General features: G+C 38.0%; 1 protein-coding gene across 2 annotated transcripts in view; it reads right to left on the bottom strand.

Moving 5' to 3' along the window:
- Nucleotides 1–25736, bottom strand: part of LOC102290812 (guanine nucleotide-binding protein G(i) subunit alpha-2) — a 46477-nt gene that overhangs the window by 1285 nt on the left and 19456 nt on the right. For both annotated transcript variants that reach the window (XM_005927470.3, XM_005927469.3), the window contains 7 exons: nucleotides 15991–16033; nucleotides 12272–12413; nucleotides 6726–6886; nucleotides 3621–3749; nucleotides 1509–1638; nucleotides 865–1018; nucleotides 566–758 (listed from right to left, as the gene is read on the bottom strand). In XM_005927470.3, the coding sequence (XP_005927532.1) occupies nucleotides 568–758; nucleotides 865–1018; nucleotides 1509–1638; nucleotides 3621–3749; nucleotides 6726–6886; nucleotides 12272–12413; nucleotides 15991–16033 (950 nt within the window). In that variant the 3' untranslated portion in view covers nucleotides 566–567. The remainder of the gene's footprint in view (nucleotides 1–565; nucleotides 759–864; nucleotides 1019–1508; nucleotides 1639–3620; nucleotides 3750–6725; nucleotides 6887–12271; nucleotides 12414–15990; nucleotides 16034–25736) is intronic.

Raw genomic sequence — 25736 nt, 5'->3', positions numbered from 1 at the left:
TTTCACGTTTGACTTTCTGATTTCTAGTGTTGATTGCAAATTTAATTTTTAGTGAAAAAATTGCACAGATCTTGAGAAGTTAAAAAAATGCATTGTAAAAAGTAATTTCACTCAATTTAAATCACATTCAAATAAGTCACTATACAAATTCATGCTGAAAAACTCAAAGTTCCCAAGTTCTGTCTTCCCTTTAATTTTCTTTTCAGCAGACATGAAATTAATTTTGTATCACAGCAATGACATTTGTCTTACTCTGGATAATCCACTGTTTACTATTGCCGAACAACAAGGCAACCCACTTGATGCGCTCAAGCTAAATGATTTTTGCCAGCTTTTCTTACACATTACTTAAGCGATGAAGCATTAAATTAAAATGTTGCCAATTTATTTCTTCACAGTGATAAATTATTACAGCTCTAGACTGAATATTAAGTTGTGCCAGTACAGACAATACATAGCTGATGAGATCATTAATAGGCCACCTAAATGACAACCCAAATGAAAATACAATGAATAACAGCCCATTCGGCTTTACGGTAACATTTCTACCCACTCTGAAGCATACCTTTAGAAAAGACCACAGTCTTTTAGGTTGTTCTTAATAATAACGTCAGTGACAGCATCGAAGACAAACTGCACGTTCTTGGTGTCAGTGGCACAGGTGAAGTGGGTGTAGATCTCCTTGGTGTCCTTTTTCTTGTTCAGGTCCTCAAACTTGGTCTGGATATAGCTGGCAGCCTCATCAAACTTGTTGGCGCCTGTAAAATATGATTTAGGAGACAAGGAAGCAGTTTATTATCAAGTTGAACTTTCTGCAGAGAATGATCACAGATGCAGTATCACTCCTGATGCTCCGCTGTGTACCTCCGTACTCGGGGAAGCAGATGGTAAGAGGGCTGCGGGTAATCTTCTCCTCAAAAAGATCCTTCTTGTTGAGGAAGAGGATGATGGAGGTTTCGGTGAACCATTTGTTGTTGCAGATGGAGTCAAAAAGCTTCATGCTCTCATGCATTCGGTTCTAAAGAGAATCAAAACTGGTCATGGCTCATGACTTTCACTACAGTGTAACAGTTCATCAGCGCTGCCACCAGGGGACAATGTTCTTCTATATTATAAAAGTGAGGACAAATATTGCAGGTACTTCACAGCATCTCTTGGCCAAATGTCTCCTGAGCACTTTCTTTAAGCAATTCAAGAAATTGGGGTTAAATAGTTCATGTGCTATAACTTGAACAAATAGCTATTACGTCTTTTATTGCATAATTACACTTCACAGTGAAGCTCAATGAGCTAATTTTACAACATGGAGCTGACTATCATTCAGCCATTATAAGGAGGGATGGGAAATGGTACATTCCTTGCAGTGCAATATAATGTAATGTATCACATACTGAAAATGAGCCTGAAAGCAGATTTATGAAGCTAGTAAAGTGATATCATCCATACAGAAAGAGGCTCACATACAAGTACACATACACACAAGCATAAGAGGGTGGACTTTTCCTTACCATCTCCTCGTCCTCTGCCAGCACCAGGTCATAAGCACTCAGTGCAACACAAAAGATAATGGCTGTTACTCCTTCAAAACAATGAATCCACTTCTTTCTCTCTGAGCGCTGGCCTCCCACATCAAACATTCTGCCAGAGAGATCAAACAAAGGAGGTAAATTGTGTGTTTGTGTGTCTATATTTGGGGAAGGAGGTCATAATAAAAAAAAAGGAGTAATGTGAACCTAACAGGGGAAAAAACTGCTATTTCAGGAAAAGTGCTGTGAATGAAGGAAGGGCAAACTTAGAGTGACATTCAATGTCAGGAAATAAATTGGCTTTCATGTAGTTGTTTGGGGACCAAAAATGGTGAGGAGGTGGAGAGACGTCTGTCACATAATTTATCTGATAAAAGACTGCAGGGTCAGTGCAGGATAGAAGAGGCAGACAGGGTCCATATTCAGAGTAAAGCTTCAGTTAATGGAGATGCTGAGACTTGATTAAAACTCGCAGAAGAGAGGTGTGAGAAAAGCCTACGGAAAGATGAAAACAGTTCACCAGGACAACTACTGTATACATATATAATACTGGAACCCAAAATGAAGTTTCGACCAGACACAACGTGATCTAAAGCCAGCCACTGTCAATGGTGACAGCATCGGCTTCATTAAGGTGAATAGAGCAGAAACAGCACAAATGTGGCTTTTTTTGTATTGATCGCCTTCATGCATTATTTAGCTCAAATACTGAGGCTGTAACACAAAGCAAATATCAGAGATTATCAGAAAGCAGGTCACACCAAAGCCAAGTGGATACAGTTGCCTTTTTATTACCCATAACCTCTTAATATGTATTGAAAAGTGCATTAAAATGTGTTGAGACCCAAAAAGACAAAGAAATCTGCAAAAAAAACCAAAAATATAGCTCATCTTTTTTCTCTACCTGCCACTCTCTTTCTCCATTTATACCCTTTGCACATTTATATAACATACTTTACATATTCACTTTACATATCTATGCATGCATTACTATCCCACACATAAGTGCTTGGGCTGGGTTAGAGCACATTTTATGTAAGACCAACAGTACTAGTTCTGTGCCATGTCAGACAAACATGTTTTATTACTAAATAATGCTCCGGTTTTATTAAGGAGGAGCACTGTGGGAAGGATCTAATTTATTAGTCAGCTCTTAGCGCAATCACAGTAATTAAGCTTTTAATTGCTGGTATAATTTGTCTTCTGATGTTTTAACATATTTCAAGCCAGGAGGGTCACTTGCCTCTTAACGCTATAAAGATTGAGATCAAAATCAAGTGTAGATTTTTTGTGGTAAACTAGAACCACGTTAACCCATGAACTCTGGAAAATGTAGAGAAAATCAGGTCCTCTCTTGCCCTTTTCACAGTCAACATGGTTCATTTCCCTCATAAATCCCCATGAACTGCTGATGAGACACCAAACACGTAAAACAGAGCAAGAAATAGTTTCCTTTAGGCATGTTTTCATGGTTGAAAATAATCCTGTGCAGAAGGCACTGACAGTGAACTCTACAGATTGATACTGCTCTATTCTTAGATGTGCAGATATCAGACATGAACTACTGTGGAGCTGGCAGGTTAAAGACAGTTTTCATGTTTGATCAGACTGAGCAGTACAGTTTCCACAGCTTTGCAAGGTGTGGTCGAGAAAGGTTCAGGGCTGCAGTTCACATCTTTCGCCTGTCTTCACACAAGGAAGGTCATACGACTCTAGAACAGGTATCTTGATATGCCGCTGTCTACACTAATTAAATGACAACATGCCCATATCTAATATTCAAGTGACATTTTTGCCTTACTGCTTTTCCCAAATTATGTTCGGCATCCCACTAAAAGTCAAATATGTGTGTCAGATTGGTGACCTATGACCTATGGTACCCTGCCTCTAGCCTATGGGGAGGGGGCTCAACTTTCAAGTGAGGGTCCCAGAACTCTCACAAAACAATGCAAATGGCTAAAGAAGTTTAAAGGTGAAAAAAACAACAACAATTGTGACAAAGTGAAATTATAATATATTTTTTTCATCTATATATTTATTTTATTTAAAAAATATGTCACTTTTAATTGACAGGTTATTGATATTGAACCTTACTTGAAGTGGAGTTCCTTGAAAGTGAAGTGAGTCTCAACAATGCCGGTTGTCTTAACCCGAGTTCGTAGCACATCTTGCTGGGTCGGAATGTAATCTGTTTTAGCTATCCTCTCCAGGTCATTCAGGTAACTTAAGACAGAAAGAGAGAGAGCAAGGTTTCAAAATGACTTTACAATCTGCAACAAATGAGAGACAAAAACAACAACAGGAAGGCGTGTGGCTGCTGAGGCACTACCAAAAACTGCAATTTTTGAGTCACTTGAATAGCTTTAAACTTTTGATTTCTGAAGTGCTTTTAAAGGACGTGTGTAAATCGGGTCCTACAGTAAAGTTATAGTCAAATGCAATGTGCATCTTTCACTCTAGCCAGTTTAGAGTTGCAGAACTACAACAGAAAAATAAAGTTTCATTATTTCTGGCTTTTTTTTATTGCTCAGCTTTGCTATCAGTTTGTTTCACTTGCCACTCAACAAAAACATCTTGTGGCCCATTTCCTCATAAATCACCACTATAAAACTGCTGACCAGCTACAAACAAAATAGATTATTATTCTCTGTAATGCGAGTTATTATATCCACAAACATTTCATATTTGCTATCTTTTCATGTGGCCTAAAAATGGCTTTTCTAGGTGTGTAACATCATGCTGATATTTAATATTCCCTCTCAGTAGATACAATGCTAGAAGTATATCACTGTGTTTCATCAACAGATTAAAACCTGCAGCTACATCTACATACGGGTATTTAATCCAACATACTATGTTCCTGTTTCACTCAGTGCAGAACTCATGGCTGAGTTTGTATATGTGAAATTGGTTTTGCAGCATATTTTCCTCTTGATTGATTCTGTTGTTGTAAGATTTTTGTGCTATAGCGCCTCCGGCCAACGAGTTTCCTGCAGATGGTAACACTGAATATTGGTTGTGACTCTGCCTCGGCCGCACTCATTACTAAAATTGAGCTTGTCAGAGACCAACAGCTACACTGAATACTAGTTATCTGTTGGCTTAATTCTGCCTAAGATCTCTTTAGAAGTTATTTGTCTGCTTGAGAAAACACGTCTGCACATTTATTTTGCTGACCTTAATCATTTATAATTTGCTGCAGTACGCTGCTGCATCTCAGATGTCTTTTTCTCTTTGTCCATTTCAGTTTACCAGCTGTGCATCTCCTGCAATAGAAGTGTGTAATACTGCACAAGCTGTAAGGCTCTGTATTAAATGCATTTTTTTTTTTTGGGGGGGGGGGGGTGACACATTTTCCATCATCACTCCAATTTGCCATGGTACTTGTGGTGTGATGTTTGATTTATATTACACCTTTAATTTTTGCTCTTATGTTCCTGGGTGATTTTTTCTTTTCCACATCCCTTCTGCATTTCCTGTCTGTGTCCTCTGCTTGCCTGTGTGAGTCCTTTGTCCTTTTCAACTCCTCATGATGCTTTTGTTGCATTTGTTTCCCTGTTTTGTTCCTTTTGCCTCCCTCATTTTGTTTTTTATCTGTGTCTTATTATCCATCGCTCCTGATGTGGATATAGTCTGCTTGTTTTCCCCCAGTCTTTGTCAGGTCATTACCCTCATCTCTGACTAGTTCCAGTGTTTTCCTCAGTTTCTTGTGCAAGCTCCTCACAGTTGGTTTGCTTGCACTGCTTTATGGATTTTATTGTATTTTTTTTTCCTCCTGCTCAGTGCCTTGCAAAGTTCATACTAAAGATCTCTTTATTTTACTGCTTGCCTTCAGTCTCCCACGATGCCATCAACTGGGTTAAAAAATAAAATCTGATACCAACGTAACACAGTCTCTACAATGTTAAGCTTGGTATAGGCCTTTGGAGTAAAATGACATCATAGCATGCAGAACAAACCCCATCTCTATACCCATTATCACATGATAAGAAATACAGTCATACTCTCCATCATATTATTCTGTTTTTTAAAGACATGTTGCCTTTAAGAGCAGTATTCAATATGAAAAGCATGTGGGGGAAAGGAAACATTATAAAGACTATCCAAGAAAGAAGGTAATTTCTTTTGTTTTTGTTTTTTATGTCAAAATTTACAACTCATATTTCCCACTTCCCCTCAGTCCTTTTTGCATTTTCTCTGCTATCTGACAGACTGCTGGTCAGTAGGGGAGTGTGAAAGCACCATGTTTGACACTGCCTGGCTTACACAAGCATTGCATCATCATCCGAGGCCAACTGGGAGCTTTACTTGCCCAGCCAGCCCACACTTCACAGAGAAACTGAGATATATATCCACCATTTCAATCGGGCTGATCAAACCATTCATGCATACTTAAAATGTTACAGAATAATTAATGAGTTAACAAAACCTATAACTATAACAAATGACTACAATTTTTGTTTTGTCTCACAGCACAGCAGCCATTACAATAGATTTTTTAAATGGCATGACAGAGTTGCTGCGGAAATATCACATAAAGCAACATTTCATACTTTTACATAGCGCTGCCACAAAATTAATCAGCATGTTCCAATAAAAAATGATCACTTGAGGGTGTTATAAGAACTATCAATTCTCAAAGTTTACTTCTAAGCTAATTTTCCTTGAAGTAAACACATTTTTTTTTTTAAATCTCATTTTTTCACTCCCCCAAGACAAATTATTCGGTGCTCTGCTTATCGGGTTATAGTATTAAAGAATCAAACCCAGAGAGGGAGAAATAATCACTAAATGAAAGTTAGTGAATAATCCTTCCTGTCTCTATGACTTTCAAAGCTCCCACATATAACTGAGGCTGAAGGGACTGCACATCCCTTCCAAAAAATAAATTAAAAAAAATCTCAAACTATAACTCTCTCGACCTTTATGCCTTTTGAAATAGTAAATGTAGTGATTTAGTTCTTAAACAAATCTTCATCTGTATATGAAAACAACTGATAAATTTCCCAATTAGTCACATTTCCATTTGTAGAGGATTAATATAGCGTCTGGTGTAAACAGAATGCATACTGACTGACGTACAAGCAGGAGAAGATGCTCATGGTGGAAACCTGAGACTATGCACAGTAAAAATCAGTAAATTTGCATTTAATTAACAGATCACAGCAGAAAAATATCCGCCCACAAATTCACACTCACTATGCCGCCGAGTCATTCAGCTGGTATTCTCGCGATCTTGCAAAGCAGCTCTGTATGCCGCTGTCACTCCACAGTCGCCTGATCACATTAGCCAAGTCATCAGGGAGAATGCCCTGTTCCTCAGCAGCTGCAGCCAGGGCAAAGAGCTGCTGGGCATCGTCCTGCAGGGGGCAATAAGGACACAGGAGTGGGTTGTTAAGAACACTGCAAATAAAACCAAGGCGACAGCTGCTATCCTTGACACAATCAAACATGATCAAAGATCCAGTTGGCTCTTAAAGACAAAGAGTTACATGCTCTTATGCACAGGACATTAAAGAGTAACCGCTGTTACTTCCCCTTCTATAATGGCTGGGAGGGAAGTCGTTCCTGAAGCAAATTTCATATAACTGATCAAATGACAAAAACCCTAGCTGTATTTCTCTGGTAACTTTATATTTTAAAATTTCAGCTGAAGCTAAGGAATAAGGTTAAGAAATATCTAACAATGGCATTTAAAAATAGAAAGGATATTTCTTCTGCCAGTACAATCAAGAGGAAAAATTACAATGGCAATTAGCTGACAAACATGTTCTGATAGTTCTTGAATTCCTGCAAAATGGCACCACTGGAAACCAAAACATATTCTTCAGCTATGGAAATATTTAGAAACAAGCTAACCTGTGTAACATGTTAGAGAAATTTCAACAGGCAGTTACAATCGGATTTTGATTTAAATACTTATTGATAATCTAATACAACAGTATGGACCAATGTGAGCGATATCTCTATAGAACTGGCACAAAGAGAGGAAATATTTTAAAGTAAAGTGATTATAATATCATTACAACATGTGATAAAGCAATGTGGCAGCCAATTTGGGCTGACCACATGTAAGATATATGAGATAGGTCTGTATGACTCAAAGTAACAGCATGCAGGGCTGCTTCAACAGACTGTGGTTTGATTTCCTGCTGTTTGCCACCTTGCTTGTTTCTCTTAGTTCACCATCTTCCTGTTGGCACAATGTTAATTATTTTTCTCTCTGACCTTTATTCTCAAGGATAGAAATTCTAAGAGTAATAAATAAACCTTGGTTTTCTCTGCACATTTGTATGTGTAACTAACTTAATGCAACTGCAGTCAGGATTTTCTAGAGTTCTGAATATGTATGGCATCATCAAAATACACAAATGATTCATAATGAAACATTTCGTAATTGTGAATGGAAACAAACTGGACTGAGTAGAAATCTATTACTATCTCTACCTGCCATTTTCATCCAGTCAGTATACAAGCATGGTCACTTTATTAGGTACACGTATTCAACTGCTCCTTAACAAAAATGTCTAATCAGCCACATGCCAAAAACCCAGTTTAGATCTAGACATGCCAACATAATCAAGACAACTCTCTGGGATTCAAACCGACAATCAGAATGAGGACGAAAGATGATTTAAGTAAGATGCTGCAAGGGCTGGTCTCAGTATTTCAGAAAATGCGCATCTACTGGGATTTTCCCACACAACCATCTCTAGTGTTTACAGATAATGTTCTGAAAAAGAGAAAATATCCAGTGAGCAGCAGTTCAAATGCCTTGTTGAAGTCAGAGGTCAGAGGAGAATAACCAGACTGCTTCAAGCTGACAAGAAGAAAGCAGTATTTCAACAAATCTCTTGCTACAACCAAGTTACGCAGAAGACCATCTCTGAATGCACAACACATTGAACCTGTAAGTATATGGGATAGAGCAGCAGAAGACCACACCAGGTACTACCTCCTGTCATCTAAGAACAGGAAGCTGAGACTAAAATTCACAACGGTTCACAAAAATTGGACAACAGAAAACACCACAAAAGCCTGGATTCGTCCTGCAGTGGCGGTGTAATTGCGTGAAGGTTATTTATTTATTTTTTTAATTGTTTGGGCTATTTAGTAGCGACTGAGCATCATTTCTGAATACTGTTCCTGACCCTGTCCACAAATTTATGAACATAGTGTGTCCATCTTCTGATGGATGCTTCCAACACACCTAGTTTCTTGAAACTGACAATGAGTTCACTGTGTTCAAATGACCTCCACAGTCACCAGATATTAGTTCAATAGAGCACCTCTGGGATGTTGTGGAATGGGAGATTTACATCATGGATCTGCAGCCTAAAATCTGCAGGAATTCTAGGATGCTATTGCATCAATAATAACCAAAATCTCAGAGTTATGTTTTCACCACCTTGTTAAATCTATGCAGTGAAGAATTAAGGCGAATTTGAAGGCAGAAGGGAGTCCAGTACTAACAAAGCAGCCGGTGAATGTACGTCTGTGCCTATTAGATGGTGATGTTTACGTTGGTTAAATGGCCAGCTTACTGAATTTGTGTATGTCCTTTATTATTGGTCCAGTCAATGTCTTGACTGGACCAATAGCATTACTGTTCTTTTGAAATGTGTTTATTTAGTGGTGCGTCACTATGAGTGATGCGCTCACATGCTGCCAATGAAATTGATGTTTACGATGGCTCTCTGGGAATGTGACACATTTACTAAAACTCTTTCTGCTCTTTTTAACACAGCTACAAGTTGCAGACTGCAGAATATTAGACTCACACACACTCGCCTTCTCCTTCTCCTCTTTGTCATTCACTTACAAATTTGCAGGCTCCGACTGCACTTGCAGCTGCAATGAATCACCATGAAACTGCAAACACTGACTTGAGTTTCATGTTTACTTCTATACAGCAGCATAATGTGTCTGTTAATGATCCTTATCACATGCAGATCAGCTGCTACAATCAGCTCAACTGAAATCCAATATGGGGCATAATTAAAGAATAGTATGAAAGCCATAAGCGTGTGTCAATTTCTACAGGGCTGCTGCGCAAGTATGGGCAGGCTAGCACACTAATTGCTATGTGTGGGAGTGCGAGAGTAGCATCACGTACACCCAGCCATTTGACAGATCTATGGGTGAGAAAAAAAACGTCACCACAGCAGAGTCCTTAATCCTTCTATTGCAGCTTCACTTACAGGATATACACACGGCCACTGTCAGACCTCACCGGCAGCTTGTTTGAAAGTTGATAAGTGTTCACAGGGTGCAGGAGACTGCAACTCAGCATCTCTTGTCTTCTGTCTGCAGGTTTCAGTATCAAAGTTTCACGAATGCCCTGTTGTGTTTAACTTAGTGTGTGTTTGTATGAGCTGCACCTAATTATTTAGTGTGTTCATTAAGTACTTCTGATATGCTCGAATTGTGCAGTCATAATAATGAAGTTCGTTAATCACCTAATTAAACATCTGAATTAACTGAATCCAAATGCACATCTCGCCCTCACAATCACATCACATCTCTGTCCAAAATCCCATAGATATTAAATTTGCTGTTGGATGAACTACACAGACAACTTCCACATCCGCACATCAGAGAAATCATTAAATATCTTTTACGTGTCAGCCTTTGAAATTCTTGTATGGTGACACAGTACTTAGCTTAAATGTGGCATTCTTTGCAAATCCTTACTTTTAAACAGAGGTACATTTTTTTCCCCCCGAAAGCAACTGTTAATTTTTTCTACTCAGATGACAACTGTTGCTGGCAGATTTTATCAGCTGTAGCTATGGCTAATTAAATTATTTTTAGATCCATGACTTGCACGTCGAAAATCGTCTCTGGCTGCCTCTCAAATATTTCACTCTGCCTCGTTCTAAAATGAGAATGATGATGAACTGTGAAGTAGTGGATTGGATGACTTAACAAAGACCTAGAACTTGTAAAGCTCAATAAAGCTGAATATAGAGACAGATTTACTTGATACAGTAATTCTGTGGATTTTAGCACTAAAAACAACTGTTTTCACTTCATCACTTTTTTTTAAACACTTATACATAATAAACAGCTTTAAGGATGTAAGGATGTAAGCGTTTGCCTCACTGTTTGAAATTTTGAACACATTTAATATGAACGTGTTATGTCCAGATCATTTAGAACATACCAAGAAATGGAGATCCTCAGAGAAACAATTTTTCCTGGGTCAATATTTTTTTTAACAACAAGTTAACACAAAGGCGGTTCAAGGAGAACTGATAAGCAGGTGCTTACCTAAAACCAAATATGGCTTAAACTAGGTGTTACTGCAGCACACCCAAGCGAAATCAAATGAAAACCGAGTTAGCGACCTGAAAGGCAAGAGCCTTCCAGAAGAAGAGACAGCCAGGGAGGAATCTGGTTTCTATAGATTCCCAAGCATTCCCAAGCCATTTCCTGATTAGGATCTGAAATAGAGCACGTAAAAGGCAGGCCTGCCAAAGAACATAAACACAAGACCTAGAGCTGTCACAAGCATGCGCTACTGTAACTCTTTATATATGACAGAAAATAAATAAATGCATAATCAATCATCTTTAATATGTGGAGTAATTTAAAGACTGACAAGCCTGTTTTCATTAGCTAGCCAGTTATAAAACCATCAGTTTGGGAGTGATTAGGTTTAGCAAACACTAACATGCAAAGCAAACATAAATGATGGGTAACAATTGTTACAAAACACCTCCAGACAAACGGGTTAGCAACAAGATCTTCCTTTTACAGTTGGGTATTCTTCAAAATAAGAAATTAGTTTGTGTTGCTGCTGAGGCTGCAGAAAACAGCCTCAGCAGTGCTGTTCAAACGTGCCCTGCTAGCAGCACTGAATTAATCCAATCTGCACCAGAGCTCTCAGTGGCTGCTGTTGCTCCTGCAGCAGGTATACTTTCAGACTCCTCTCTGTCTAGTACAACTTTAAGGAGACAGCAGATCAAAGATGGACCAGATGGAGTCAGTAAGACAAGTGCTATTTCCCTGCAGGTTGCAAAGACATATCAGGAAAGGATTATACTGTGCTCCAGTTCTGTGTAACACCTACTACATAAATCTTACTGCTGATAAAAAAAAGGCTGCTGTGAACAGATGCATGTTGGAAATCACATGATACCATGTTTGTTTAAAACACTGGCACAGCCCGACAGTGGTATTGACTGAAAAAGAACTGCCAAGAAGAGGAAACATGTAAGAAAGAGTCATGGTAGCCTTTAAATAATCCTATTTTACCGTGTTATACATGTCTTAGTAATGACACATACGTGTATATGTATGTATGTAAGCAACTGGGTTATTTAGCCTCTTTATATTGAGAAAAAGGACCAAGTAAATAGGGCACAGTGACTGGAAACAATGGAAAACTTGTGATTTCAATTCTGGGAAAGCACAATGTAACTCTTAAGTACTGTGCCAGATACACAGTTGCAAGATGCTGTTGATAAAGCAGGCTTTGTTTTGTTTAGCCCCAAGCGACATCCTGGTAAGTCAATGGTTAGTAAGGCCAAATTAAATTCAGCATTCTCACATAACAATGGTTTTTAGCCTTTGGTCTGGATCTTGCTCCTGAGTCTTTATTGCTCTTACACATCCCATGCTTACCAACAGAAAAAGCATTTTGTAAAGATCAAGTAAAAAAGCATTTAGAGTGATTATTTTGTACACAAACGCCATGCTTTAGAAAATACATTGTGTTTGGGAGTGTTTGTGCATCTTACCACTCTGGTGGGATTGCTGTAGTCTATCTTCAGACTGGCCATGGCTTTAACAATGGCCATTATAGATTGGATGGTATTACTATAAACCACTGCTCTGTACTGCTTACACTCATCCTCTGAGTAGCCATCTTCATGGATGATCCTGAGAATATCAAGAGACATTCAAATTTTATTTAAGTGCACATTAAAACATTGCCCACAGTATTCTCAAATATGTGATGCAATTATGCTTGCTGAAATCATTTCTACTGTTTACCCTGTCAATTAAAAAACTCTTCTGGTGCACTTCAAGTGTAAATAATGACACATTTTTGCTTTTTGCACAGAATGTGAAATTCATTTAACAGCAGACACACATCAGGATGGAATTAGTTCATGGCCGATAAGAACAGGATGACAGATTAGCAACACTTGGTTCGATGTACATGAGGGGGAATCAATTATTGTTTTAATGAAGTCTTCAAAAACTACTTCTTATGCTTCACTATGTGCACTACAAGCTCATTTGGAGTGTTCTCCAGCATCCTTGCTATAAAAATAAAGAAAAAAACAGCTTAAAGTATATAAAATGAAGCAACTTGTGAATTCTTACTGTCAGCAGGTATCCCAAAAAGTCATGCTGGAGCTCAGTGGTACAGATGACATGGATGGATGTGGGTGGCAACACAGAGTAAGGAATAGCACAGAATCTGACCTATTTATAACCTATTTATTACCTACTGCCTTTATTACCTATTTGTCACCTGTTTGACCTTATTTCTTTTAATAAATCAATGTAAAGTTGTCTGAAATTCTCTTAAAGAAACATACATGTTGATTATTACTGAATTATTTTTAAGAAGACATATTCCCAAATGCTGTTACATAGTTAAGCTGCCAGGCTCAGATTTAAGTGAAACTGCTAAACTAAACAGCTTCTTTCACACAGAAAATCAGACTAGCTCAAATTCTGTTACTGGCTAGTTAATGATTAACATCATTAATGTCTTTGTACTGTATAGTTTAAATCATTTTCTTTACAATCATTGTTACACATTAATGATTACATTAAGAGTTTTGGCTGTGTTTAAACTCAAAATATTTTTGAAGCTAAAAGCTGATTTTGTTTTGTCTGTGTTGCTATCTAGTCTATAAAAAATCATACTGAATACTCAGTGTAACATTTATCATGTCAGCATGCTGTGTAGGATGATGTGTAGCAAACGGGGTTAACACACAGTGGGACTGCCTCAACACTGCAGCATTCAGCTGATGCAGTATCCTAACTTTACCTCTTGCAGTATTATTACCCTGACTGCGACGGAACTAAGTGTTTGTGCATGCACAAGTGTGCAGCCCATCATGAGGTGCAATCACCCAGATTTCATCAGGCTGCAGAACAAAGTGCAGAGAGAGCAAAGTGAGACAGCCCCAGAGTAATTCTAAAGTGGGTCTGCCCCCTGCTTTTAACAGCCTACCGATGTTAATGTTAATGAACAGTAATAATTTAGAAAACAGCTGCCTTCTTTTTGAGCTGTTCTAAGAACGTTGAATTAGCTAACTTTTCTTACTGTAAGACATGTTTACACCGCACAATGTCATCATACATGACATTATTTAATGTCATGTATGACATTAAATAAAAGGTCAGAGTCATGATTGCTTCTGTCTTCATGCTGATAAATCGATACCTCTGTACAAGTTTATAAATTAGCTTCAAAAGCAACAGACTGTTCTTGGTCCAAACTCATAAAAAATGGATTCAATGCCTGGTTAGCCCAGAGGAATGTGAATAATTAAGGCATTTAGTGTCCTCTGTGTTTATCCATTAGTGTGTGAGTATCTGTGTCACTGTGTATCCTGATTGGTGCACAAGCTTTACAAAAAGAAAGAAAGAAAAGAAAGAAATGAAAAGCCTTTGTTTTATAGACAGCATAAAAGATGGACCTAGCTACCCTGACATCATCCCCTGGTTTATGAAGTCTCGTTTTGAAGCCTCAAAATGAGTGTTTTTACAATCGTCATTTTGATTTCAAAATAGCTATATGACATGGAGGGGTCTAGCTTTAAAATTACTTGCGCACTGGACCTCCATTCTGAAACACAGGACTCCCAAGATTTACAAAAGGCTTTTTTATTCAGTATGACCCAAGACTGAGAGACTGAGCCCAGAAACCTATCAGGAAAGTGTTTGCAGAGGTCAAGACGGAGGGACATTTTCCCATAGACTCCTATTGGTCTCAGAAGCCAAGTCTATGTGTTAAGTACTTTCCAATAACCCTATATGTTCTCACATGTACAAAAAAATTCTAAACACCTGTGACCACAACATCACCTGGGAACCAACTTGAAATAATTCCACTTTATTGTATCTAAAACTGAAACGTTTTAACTGTAAACTGCTCAAGTTCTCTGACCGAAACACATAAAAAAGGAACAGTGAACTGTGACCGGAAGTTAACAGGGTTTCCCCTTACGGCAGTCAGTCAATACTTATTGAGGCATACCATTACAACAACCTATGCAGCACACCCCACTGTAAGTTGGAAATATTATATCAACATGATGGATAAAGTTGTGCCTATTAACCTTAGAACATGGCATCCTCATGCACTGACATTTTAATAAAGCCAATAACTTACCTCTCTAAATATCTTGGATTTTCCTTATGAGCGTCTTAGAATTAAACAGACTGTCAGAAATCGATTATATGTATTCTTCTGCACACTTTTGTAACTGAAGAATTAAGCAGTGATAGCAATATCAGTTTACACATTCAAACTGCCAGATTTTCTTGCAGTCTCTAGCTAAAACAACTGTGTTGCTTTTAGCTTGTATTATATTTTAAATTTATTATATTTATTTAGGATTATCTCTTGTTCTTCTTTAAATATGCAGCTCTAGACCTGTCCATTTTTGGAAATGGGTCATTTGGTGTCAGCACTGCCCCCTTTTATGTAAACACACTCATTGCTAAAGTCAGAAAATCTGGGTTGACTTCCTGGGGTGTTAACCGGCATAGTGTGACCACTTATAATATGACTGTGGTTATTAGGCTCAGTGACACAATATAATTAAAGTTTATTGTGATTATAAAGAAATTTCTTAATTTGTGAGGTTTTTAAAAGACATTTACAAATACTGGCAGTGGCCAATGGTACCCCTCAGCCTCCTAGTAGAGGCACCTATCGTATGAATTTAAAAATCCCACGTCACCTTATTCTCAAACTATCATATTCACAAGCTTTTCAGATCAATTGACCTCGGACTTCTATGCTTGAGGTCGAGGTCTATGAGATTCGAACTCTTCTGAGACCTTGAGTAGATACACCTATGGTATCAATTTAAATGTCGCTCCATTCTCGAGTCATCACGTTCACAAACTTGGGTGTCCATGTCCCCCACCTGTTGGCATGGTGATGGCAATATACCACATTATACATATGTACATCCTTTCACAGCTGAGGGGTAAAAATCTAAATGCACTATCTTAAAGGGCAACATTTACTTCCACACACAGACATAAGAACTACTTTGGTTGCTTTTGTTAAACAAGGAAACAACTATTTGACCAACAGATCATAGAAAAAATGAGTAATGGGCATATAGCATTAGAGCTAATATTAGTTTGTAGCTTTTAATGGTTTTGTGATTACCAACCAAATTCCAGTGACGTGAAAAAGCTTTTGTGTTACACAGAATTTAAAAAAGGTGGAATAAACATTCCTTTTGCAACTTACTTCATCTGCTTTACAATGGTGCTCTTTCCAGACTCCCCAGCACCTGTTGGAACATTAACATGAAAGAGTTACAAAGGATCTCTGCGCACATAACAAGAATAAACTTAAACTTTAGTTGTGGCTGTTCCTGCTTTGAAAATACACAGTGATGACCTACTGCTAACATCACATTCATCCTCTGGGTTGCCTGGTTTATTTATGTTTCCGTTTGTGAGAACACGATGTACAGATATGCATGAATACTTCCCATATTCATTTCAGTGTTTATTTTTCACTCCAGAAGAAGTGGCTTTTGACTATTAAATAGTTCACAACTGCACAGCTTTTCCTAAGCCACTTATTATGATGAAAAAAAGATCATTTAAAGGTGGCTTTGCGGCACACAACATTTTATCAGGGATGTCATATTTAGCTAGTTGGCTAATTAGACAAACTACACCACAGAAGTTTGTGTTGGCTCTTAGTCATCCAGTTCATGGTAGTCTTAGGAGCTTGAAAAAGAAGGCAACTGGACTTCCTTAAGTTTATGAAAACATTTCACCGCTCATCCAAGAAGCTTCTTGAGTTATAGAAACAAAGTGGACACTCTCAAGTATCCTTCGGAGGTGGTCGTTGACCCACTATTGATAATGTGCATCATCACATAAGCCAAGATGTGAAAAAAGTCAATGGTCATTACCATCAGCAGGGGTAAAGGGTGAAACCACTGTGAGACTTTGCCCCATCATGTGACCTACCCCAATCTAACCTGAGGCAAGGTGTGTGTGTCCGGGATCTAAGGACCTAAAGACTGCATTGTAGGTGGCTGACAAATGGTGTGGTAAGCCACCGCCTCTGTTCAATGATGTTTGTTCACAGCGACCATCTGTCTTCACTGTCCAAAGAGTGACCTTTGTCCTTCAGGTGAATGAGTGTACAGGTGAGTGTTGTCCTATTGAGGTGTAACTCTATGTTCTGTCATGCATTTGTGGAATGGTTGTTTAGTTTCTCCTATGTACAGGTCTGACCTCTCCTCACTGAAGTGCACATAGTGTATATGTTGTTTAGCTTGTGTTTAGAAAGTTTTTTCCTAGGGATGACCAAGTCAATAGTAGATCAATGTCCACTTCAAAGGGAACAACCTCCACTAGAGGTTAAATATCTGGGACTCCATACCTTTTGTTTTTAGAAATAAAGAAGCCCAGTTCTAAAGAAGCCCAGTTCTTTGATGCACGAGATTTATAAAATGTGTCACATTTATATTAGAGTTTCTATTTGCCCACACAGATGTGGAAGGGCCTACGTGACACCAACATGCTTGAGTAGAGAAAACTGTGTGCACAAATGAAACATTAGAATTTCATGGTCTTTTATGCCAAATTATATTAGAAACCCCTTGGTTTGGACTGGAAACTCTCATGTTACTTTATTATTATGAGTGACGATATGAAGCAATGTTCACTCCGTTCGCTTGTTTGTAGTTTGATCCTATTCCAGTATTTCAGTTAATGTCAACTGACAGCAATTTCAAAATTCCTCAGGAAAAGTTAATAAAAGCAAGAGGAAAACAACAAGCTAGTCAAGCATAAAAGTAAACAATAGATTTTGAAATAGTGAATTTGGAGAATTCAATGCATTAACAGTACAGGGCACACATTGGATTTAGTGCTGAAACCACCATCTTGGTTACGCTGCTGTAAAAGCAAGAAACGCTACACCATCGGGACAGTAAAATTCCTATTCCTCTGGATCAAAAGTAAAGAACTAAAGATCCATTAAGAATTTAAAACTTAATTCTGAGTCAGCCAAGCAAAAACTGTATGTTCCTTACACAAGCAAAATCATCACGCACACAGTTCACAAGTCAGCGCTTTACTGCCTTTTGTTTCATAGCCTGTAAACCTACTTCCATAAGTTCTGAATACAGTGAGTAACACAATGAATGAATACAATGTTTCCGGACAATTGTTATCATGTTGAAATGAGGAGACACGAGCTCTTGCCACTTCTGCGCCACCATAAACTGTCTCTTCACGCCACCTGACCCAGCCCTGCCAACAGACATTAGCTTAGCCTTGGGCTGACGGACCAACTGGGACATGCAGTGTTGCCCGTTCACGCTGTCAACACACATCGTTTTCGCACACATCAAGTACTTTTCTGAGAAAAAGAAGGGAACGCAAAAGGAGAAGTGTAAAAAGCCACGTCTTAGGTTACATTTGCTGTGCTGCAAGCTGTCAGAGAGCTGGATGGATCTCTAGGTGATTTGTGTATTTATAAAATATATATATATATATATATATTTTATGCAACAACCCAGCAGACAAAAGAATGTGTGTTTTTTTTTTAAACATGAAAAATGACTTCTCAGTTTTCTCTTTTGAATTACTAATACCCACTTCTTGTTGTAGAAACCTCTAATCAAGACAAAACTGTGTAAGGAGCTGCTTCTTTTTTTCAACACCATATCTCTTAAGAACACATTGTTTTATTGCAAGGGCCTTGTCAAATCTCCTCTTTTGAACTGCCATCTACTTATATCTGGAACATTAAAGCTTCCTTTCAGATGCACAAGCATGAACAAATAACATAAATACAGCCTCTGATTTACAAGTGCTTATACAAAAAAATGTCCTGGTTAAAGATATAAGGTAGGTGGTAGAAAGTGTGATATCCACCTCTCTGTGGACACACATGTGTATGAAGGGCACCTTTCTGATTCCAGAATAAAACTCATCCATTAATATTTCAGACCTAAAGGGAGGTGGACGCTTGTGAGCAGCAGAGAAAAAGAAAAGAGCCTCCCAATTCTTCAGGCACACGGTATTACAGGAAAACCGGGGACTGCTCTTATTCTGCTTCAGGGGAAAACTTTTGAACTGATGTTGTATTTACAGGAAAATATCACTATTCCTGCAACCTAAGGGCATAGACAGTGCAAGACAAACACAAATATTTTTAATCCATCTTCAGTGTGGAATTGATTGTGAACCATTAGAAAGAAAAGCAGTCTGAATGATTTGTGTTTCCTTGTTTTATAATGAAAAATATAAAAATGCACTGTAGCCAGCAGAAGATTTTTCAGGCAGATACCAAATACAGATTTCAAGCACAGATTTCAAAAGCACACATTAAAGGTGTGATATTTGAATCTTGGTAAAGGTTCAAAAGTGTTCTAATTAAATATTTCCTGAGTAGAGTATTTTATTATTAAATATGTTCATTTATCTCTCTTGCAGGGATAGCACCTTGCTAAGATCATGGAGTGTTGTATTTCCTCCGCAGATATAAGGTAGTAGCATAAATCTTATTAAGGAGTGAAAAAAAAGTGTTACACAACGCTTATTTCAAAAGCTCAAATTATTATTTTTAATTAGCATGCGTTGCGTCTACACAAAACAGCAAAAGTAGACGAACCATTTAAGGTGGGAACAGACACTTTTTTATTGATAATTGTTTTTTAAGTAAATGTACACTACCAGTGAAAACTTTGGACACACCTTTTCATTTAATGGTTTTTCTTTATATATACCACTCTCTACATTGCAGATACATACTGAAGACATCAAATATATGAAGCAAGATATGTGGAATTATGGAAAAAATGTGTAACTCTAAATATGTTAATATTTTAGATTCCTCAAAGTAGCCACTCTTTGCTTTGCTGACAGCACTGCAAACAAGCAAGGGTTCATTTGTGGAATTTCTTGTCTTCTTAATGGGGTTGGGACCATCAGATGTGTTGTGCAGAAGTCAGGTTGGTACACAGCTGACTGCCCTATTTGACAACTGTTAGAATTCATATTCTCTGGGAACTCCTTCAAGACTGTTGAAAAACCATTTCAGGTGACAAACCTCATGAAGCTCATCGAGGGAATGCCAAGAGTGTGCAAGCAGTGATCAAAGGGTGGATAGTTTGAAGAATCTAAAATGTAAAACATGTTTTGAGATATTTCAGACTTTGAGATACTTCAGACTGACTCCATATGTGTTCATTCATAGTTTTAATCCCTTCAGTGAGTCTACAATGTAAATAGTCATAAAAGAAAAAAAACAAAAAATGAGAAGGTGTGTCCGAACTTACATCACTGGCACTCAAAACAGTGTTTGCAAGGGTAAAAAGAGCTACTTTACATGAATCAATTGCCATTGAGAAGGATATTAACACAGTTTTATATGTCAATAAAATGTCTGATTGCACAATTGATTTCAGCAACTTTCCCACATGGAGCTAAAACAGTTACACAAGCCCCTGCAGAGTACATCAAATAGTGGTACTAAAAGCAGTCAATTCTGTTGCTACTGACAAATCTAAAGAATATTCTAAATCTCTATCCAACTCCAATCCAGCCCACAGTATGACTTTGGAAAATGTGAAGGAGGGCATAAAATTGGGAAAAAAAAGAAAAAAACATTGTTGTGAATTAACCAAAATCTTTAGTTTTATAATTACAAGAGTCTGGTTAAGGGAGCTACCTGAACCTTTTCTCCAATTTTGCACATTTATTTCTTATGACTTGAACCCAAAGTGTCATGTTGACAGATCTTTTTATTATTACATTATTAGCTTTTCTTTATAACGTTTTCATATGGTTACATCTCAGTTGTGATTTGGCACTATATAAACCTAAACCCACTAAAGATGAAAGCTGCCTGTATGTGGTCCACAATGTATACTGAGTATTTGACATCCCTGTTCTAAATAAAGACTTGTATCCACTGCTTCAGGGCTAGTGCAGCAATGAGGGTGAACCAGCATTACAAAGATCCATCTATGCTTTGTGCCGGCAGGTGCGAAAGCCCATTCAGTCAAATAGGCTCAGAATCACTTTCTGCCAATTAGAAGAACATCGCCCGCCCCCTGTACTTTCTGCTTCTTTAACCTCAACTATTCATAGCTGTTCCAGAGTTGTTTTTCAGTGAGTACCAGAACATGCAGCAATGGTAACAGCGTGATTTGTAGCATGAGGATCATAAGTAGCCAGGCTACAAAAAATACAGCCATTTTTCTCAACACATCCAGTACCCTCACAGACCCACTTACATTTATAAAAAACTTGGCAGTTGCCTCAGTCACCCACTGCTGATGACACAAAGTGTCCATTCATGGTGTGATGAGATATTCTGAACCGGGCAAACACACAAACATCCACACATAATGTCACAGCAGAAAAGGTCAGTCATCAGTCAAAAAGCTTTTACGATACCAATCTACATCTGGCATTTTCTCGAGGGTGTTTACAGCACTGCTTGATTAAAAGATAAGGCAGCTGACGGCAAATTAATTGCTACAATTTTTATCATTATTTATACAGCATGAATGCCAAAAATTTACTGCTGTTTAGTATGACTGTAAATCATTTGCTTTTGGACTCTTAGTCAAACAGGCCAACTAAAGATTTTTGCCATGAGGAAGAGCAGTTATTCTCTAAATGTCACATTTTTTAAAATGTTTGTTTCTGACATTTTTGAAGGCACTGTCTATAAAGCTGAGGCCCACATTTCAGATGAGAGTAGCTTTTAGTTGTTGGGGAAATAAAACTAAAAACCAGCACTATTTTTTATTTACTATTACCGTACACTGTAACTTTTACTCAATAAAGTTATAGTTTTATATAGTTGGGTTTTTTTTTACTTTATAATTACTAAAAATGTTCAAAATATAAAAAGCACCATCTCTGACATGCAGTTACTGTTGACTTCTATCTGCTGTTTAGACTTGTGAAAATGAGTGTTGGATCTGTCAGGGAAAGTGGGAAGCTCAGAGTGATGCTGCTTGTCTTCGGGCAAAAAGAAATCACTGGTGTGACTCAATGTCTATCAGAGGATGGCTACATTGTGCCTAGTGAAGCACTTAGACTAATGCAGAAACGAGAGGGGAGTTGTTTTTGACATACGTAGGTGTTAAAACATATGAAAAAACTGACCAAAAAATCATAATACACAACTGACGTCTTATGGTCTTTATTTGAGTCACATCTTTTAATTATAATTCTGAGGCTGAGGTAAGCTGCATTATAAATTGGTTCAGAATAGCTGCGTACAACAGGGAGGAGATAAGAACTCGCAGAGTCCCTTTGGAAGGGCTGGCACAGGACCTTATAAGTGTATGGTGTGGGGATTCTGAGCAGAGGTGAACCCGTTTCTATCCAGCAAACATTATTAAGAACGTAAAACAGAATTTAAAACAGAATGAGTGAGGACAATGGGGAGGAAGAAAAAGTACTGTAATTAAAAGGCTGTTAACAAAGACAGGATAGATAGGTGGTACTGGGAGTAGAGTTGGACAGTGTGAACAAGAGTGACAAATGAGCAAGAAGTGGAGGAGGTGGATGACAATGCAGAGTAAAGTGTGTGAGAGGACTGAACACACTAGGAAATGGTTAGGAGAAAAGATAGTGGGATGAGAGAACTAGCATGAGTGCTTGATTTAAAAAAAAGTAATGAATATTCATAACAGGTTATCTGCCAACTCATAGATAAATGCAGAGCTCAGGTATAAGGTGATGTTGGAATGAGAAACACGTAAGAGTGAGCTGTAAAGCACTCAGCAGCAAAAATCACTTGTTTTCTTCCTACTGCCAGCGTTGTTTCAGCAAATTAGTGTTTAGCTAAGGCCCCAGTCACACAGGCTTAAAGGACAATCAGCAACCATCTGGAATAAAATGGTCATGAACGAAAATGTGCATGCTCTGACCAGCTGCCAAGTGATTGCTGGCATTGAAACATCAAATTGCTATAGCATCATTCACTCAAGCCTAAAGACTGGTCAGTGACGCCCCATGCAACTGCCATTTCCTAGGGAAAAGTATGTATTCTGCAACCGGTTAGCGAGTAGTTGCAGGAGATTGCTGGTTGTTACAGATATAAAGCACTGCACTGAAAACCTTTGCAGTTCCTTAGTTTGCTAGCAAATTATTGCAGTGGCCAGTATTTTGCATGGTAGGGGCAAACTATTTAATTGAGTACCTGTATTACTAGCTAACATTTGATAGGTCATTAAAAAATGTACACTGTGGTTGTAGTGTATGTTTTCTTCTTTCTGTATATTTTCAATTTTATTGTATTCAGTAAAGTTCTTTGTCCCTATGTTTTAAAAAAGTCCTATACAAATAACAATTTATTATTGTATTATTATTTTGGTTTTTGACATTATTGACTGTAATTAACAATACTTGCAAGCATAAAATTGATCTAGAAAAATGCAAAATCAAGCTAACAAGGATATAAACTACTAAAGGACTTGGTTAATTAATCACTCTGTTAAAAAGAAGTGTACCTTCAATGGATCATGCTGATGAAATGTGAGAATCCTCTTAATTTTTACATGGGGAACTGGCCTTTTGTGGCGTTTCATCAAATAACTGCTGAATTATTTCACATTCAGAAATGACACTTCAGTAATTTTCCTAGAGGAAAGGTCAAGAAATTACTAGATTACTGGATTCATTTTCCCTGGAATATAAATGCTGGTACTAAATTTCATGGGAATGCATCAAACAATTATTTGAGTCTGGATTTAGTGAAATTGACATACACTACAAACAAATACACTTCCTAGAAACAGGGAGAATAAAAAATCCATTCTGCCCTTTCAGCACAGTGTCTCAGCATCCTAACGAGGCCTATAACCACAAACACTGTTTCACATCTCTGTGCCACTCAGCCCACTGCCTTTGCATTTCTTTTGTGGAGACATGTAACACATCTCAGCATATGCCAGCGTTATAGGCCATCTATTGTTTAAGCGTCTGCCATGGGAGAATGAGTCACTGGCTCAGCTGTGACACGATTCCTCCTGCTTTTTCATCCGGCCCACTGCCCCCAACCGTTGGTGTCACGACTGCTTCATCTAGCTTTTACAGCCAATTAAAAGTTCTTTTTTATGTGTTAATAGCATCAAGAAGGATCCTCAACAAGAGACTATTTTTATATACAGCTCTGTCTCAATGTACTGGGTACTGGTGTGATGTTCTGTGCCATACGTACATACATACATACATACATAGGATTGATTCCCTGAGGATTTTCTTGAATAGAATTTGAACAGTAACATATGAACAAAACTTGTTAATGTTAACTTGTTAAGTATCATTTCTTTCTGAATTTGTAGCACTATCATTTGTATTTCTTATTGAGTCTAATTCCTGTCAACAAAATACTGCTTTTAGCATGGAATAGCTCGACCCTTCAGTGGACTGAAAATAACTGCTGACACATTGTCCAAACTCAATATCTGTTCCCAAATTATGCAAATTGGCTTAATTCAGTCTTAAGATTTGCTGCAGATTTGCTTGTTTGGTTTACTTTTACCACCTTCATCGGCATCATCTGTAGTAGAAGCAGGCTGTTGGAGCTAAGTATTGAGGCCTAAAAGAGAGAGTGAAAACAGGAGTTTATAGTGGAATCTCTGGTTGCTCAGCATGAGTACGGTTATTTATGGGAATTTATTTGTGCAAGAGAGAAACTCAATTCAAGACAATTAATCTGTTTCCTTTTTACCACAGACTTGCTTCAGCTACATGGCCCTCTGTTAGCAGGCTATTATTAAGAAACCCCGAATTTTTCTGCAGGTCTTAAGTCAATATGCTGCAGCCTATGAGTAATTTCTTGCAGACACCCCAAAGAAATAAAGACCTATATAAGCTTACTGTGTCACAATAAGCAGGTTCTAGTGGTGACTGCTGGACAAGCAGAGTTGGTAGCGCAGGTGTTCCAGCCAACCAAGCAGCTAACTCCCCACCACCACCACCCAAACCCCATTCACATGCAGAGTAGAGAGCAATGGAGGAATTTTACATGGCTGAATGCAGTACAGTATGTTATCGCTTGAAGTGAGAAAGTAGGTCATCAGCCTTGCACGGAGCAATGGAGCTTCGCTGCTTTGCTCTGCAGAGTAGGATGCTGGCTGCACTCTGAATGTATACCCAGTGTTAAATCGCACCAATGAAAGCAGAGTGAATATAAGAAGAGAACAGATGTATATCATTTAAAGAGGATCAGGGTGGAAGCTTCTTCTGATACAAACAAATTCACAGCACATGGAGAACATGAGACAAAAAAACAAACAACCAATGGCTGCTATAACATGACATGCAAATGTATGCAGTGCAATCAATCAATGGTGCCTGAGGAAGTGTGCTGAGCTTATAAGTGTATAGCAGACACCCACTTCATTATTGTCTCCTTATAACAGAAGCACTTCTTCACTTTTAATCCTTTTAGAACACAATGCATGCTTCAGCACCTTTAACATCCTCATTTAAATTAATGCCTGTAAGCAGCTGGGAGGTGTCTCCAGTACTGTTCTTGATTGCTTCACACATTTCTGTGGTGACAACCTTCTCAGTCACCACTGACAAAACATCAAACTAGGGCCTAATTAGGAAAGACAATACATGCCCTTCTTTTTCTAATCTACTTCTTTTTACATGTTCCTCCATTAACAATGTAAACCACAAGGAACATGCATAATAATGCAGTCTTAAAAGCAAATGACCCAGCAACTCTTGACAATTTAAGGAGGTGACTTTATTGTATCAAGTACTGGATTTTTCAAAGCCTATTACATCCCGGCAATTTAAAGTCTCAAGTAATAGTTCTCCATTTCCAGCACAGAGGTCTATCTGCCAACATTAGACCATTTGTGTGTGTTTTTCACAGTAATATGACTTTTCAGGATGAGGATGAGGTTGAGGTTTTTTACACCTGCAATATATCAGAAAATAATTTCTTTCAACCAACCAGTAATAAATAATATATATATG

This window comes from Haplochromis burtoni, unplaced genomic scaffold, assembly GCF_018398535.1.
Source record: "Haplochromis burtoni strain Fernald_Lab_line unplaced genomic scaffold, NCSU_Asbu1 Contig_100, whole genome shotgun sequence".
NCBI classification, from domain to species: Eukaryota; Metazoa; Chordata; class Actinopteri; order Cichliformes; family Cichlidae; genus Haplochromis; species Haplochromis burtoni.
The sequence above is the reverse complement of the archived record's forward strand: the minus strand, read 5'-3'. Positions and strand labels throughout refer to the sequence as shown.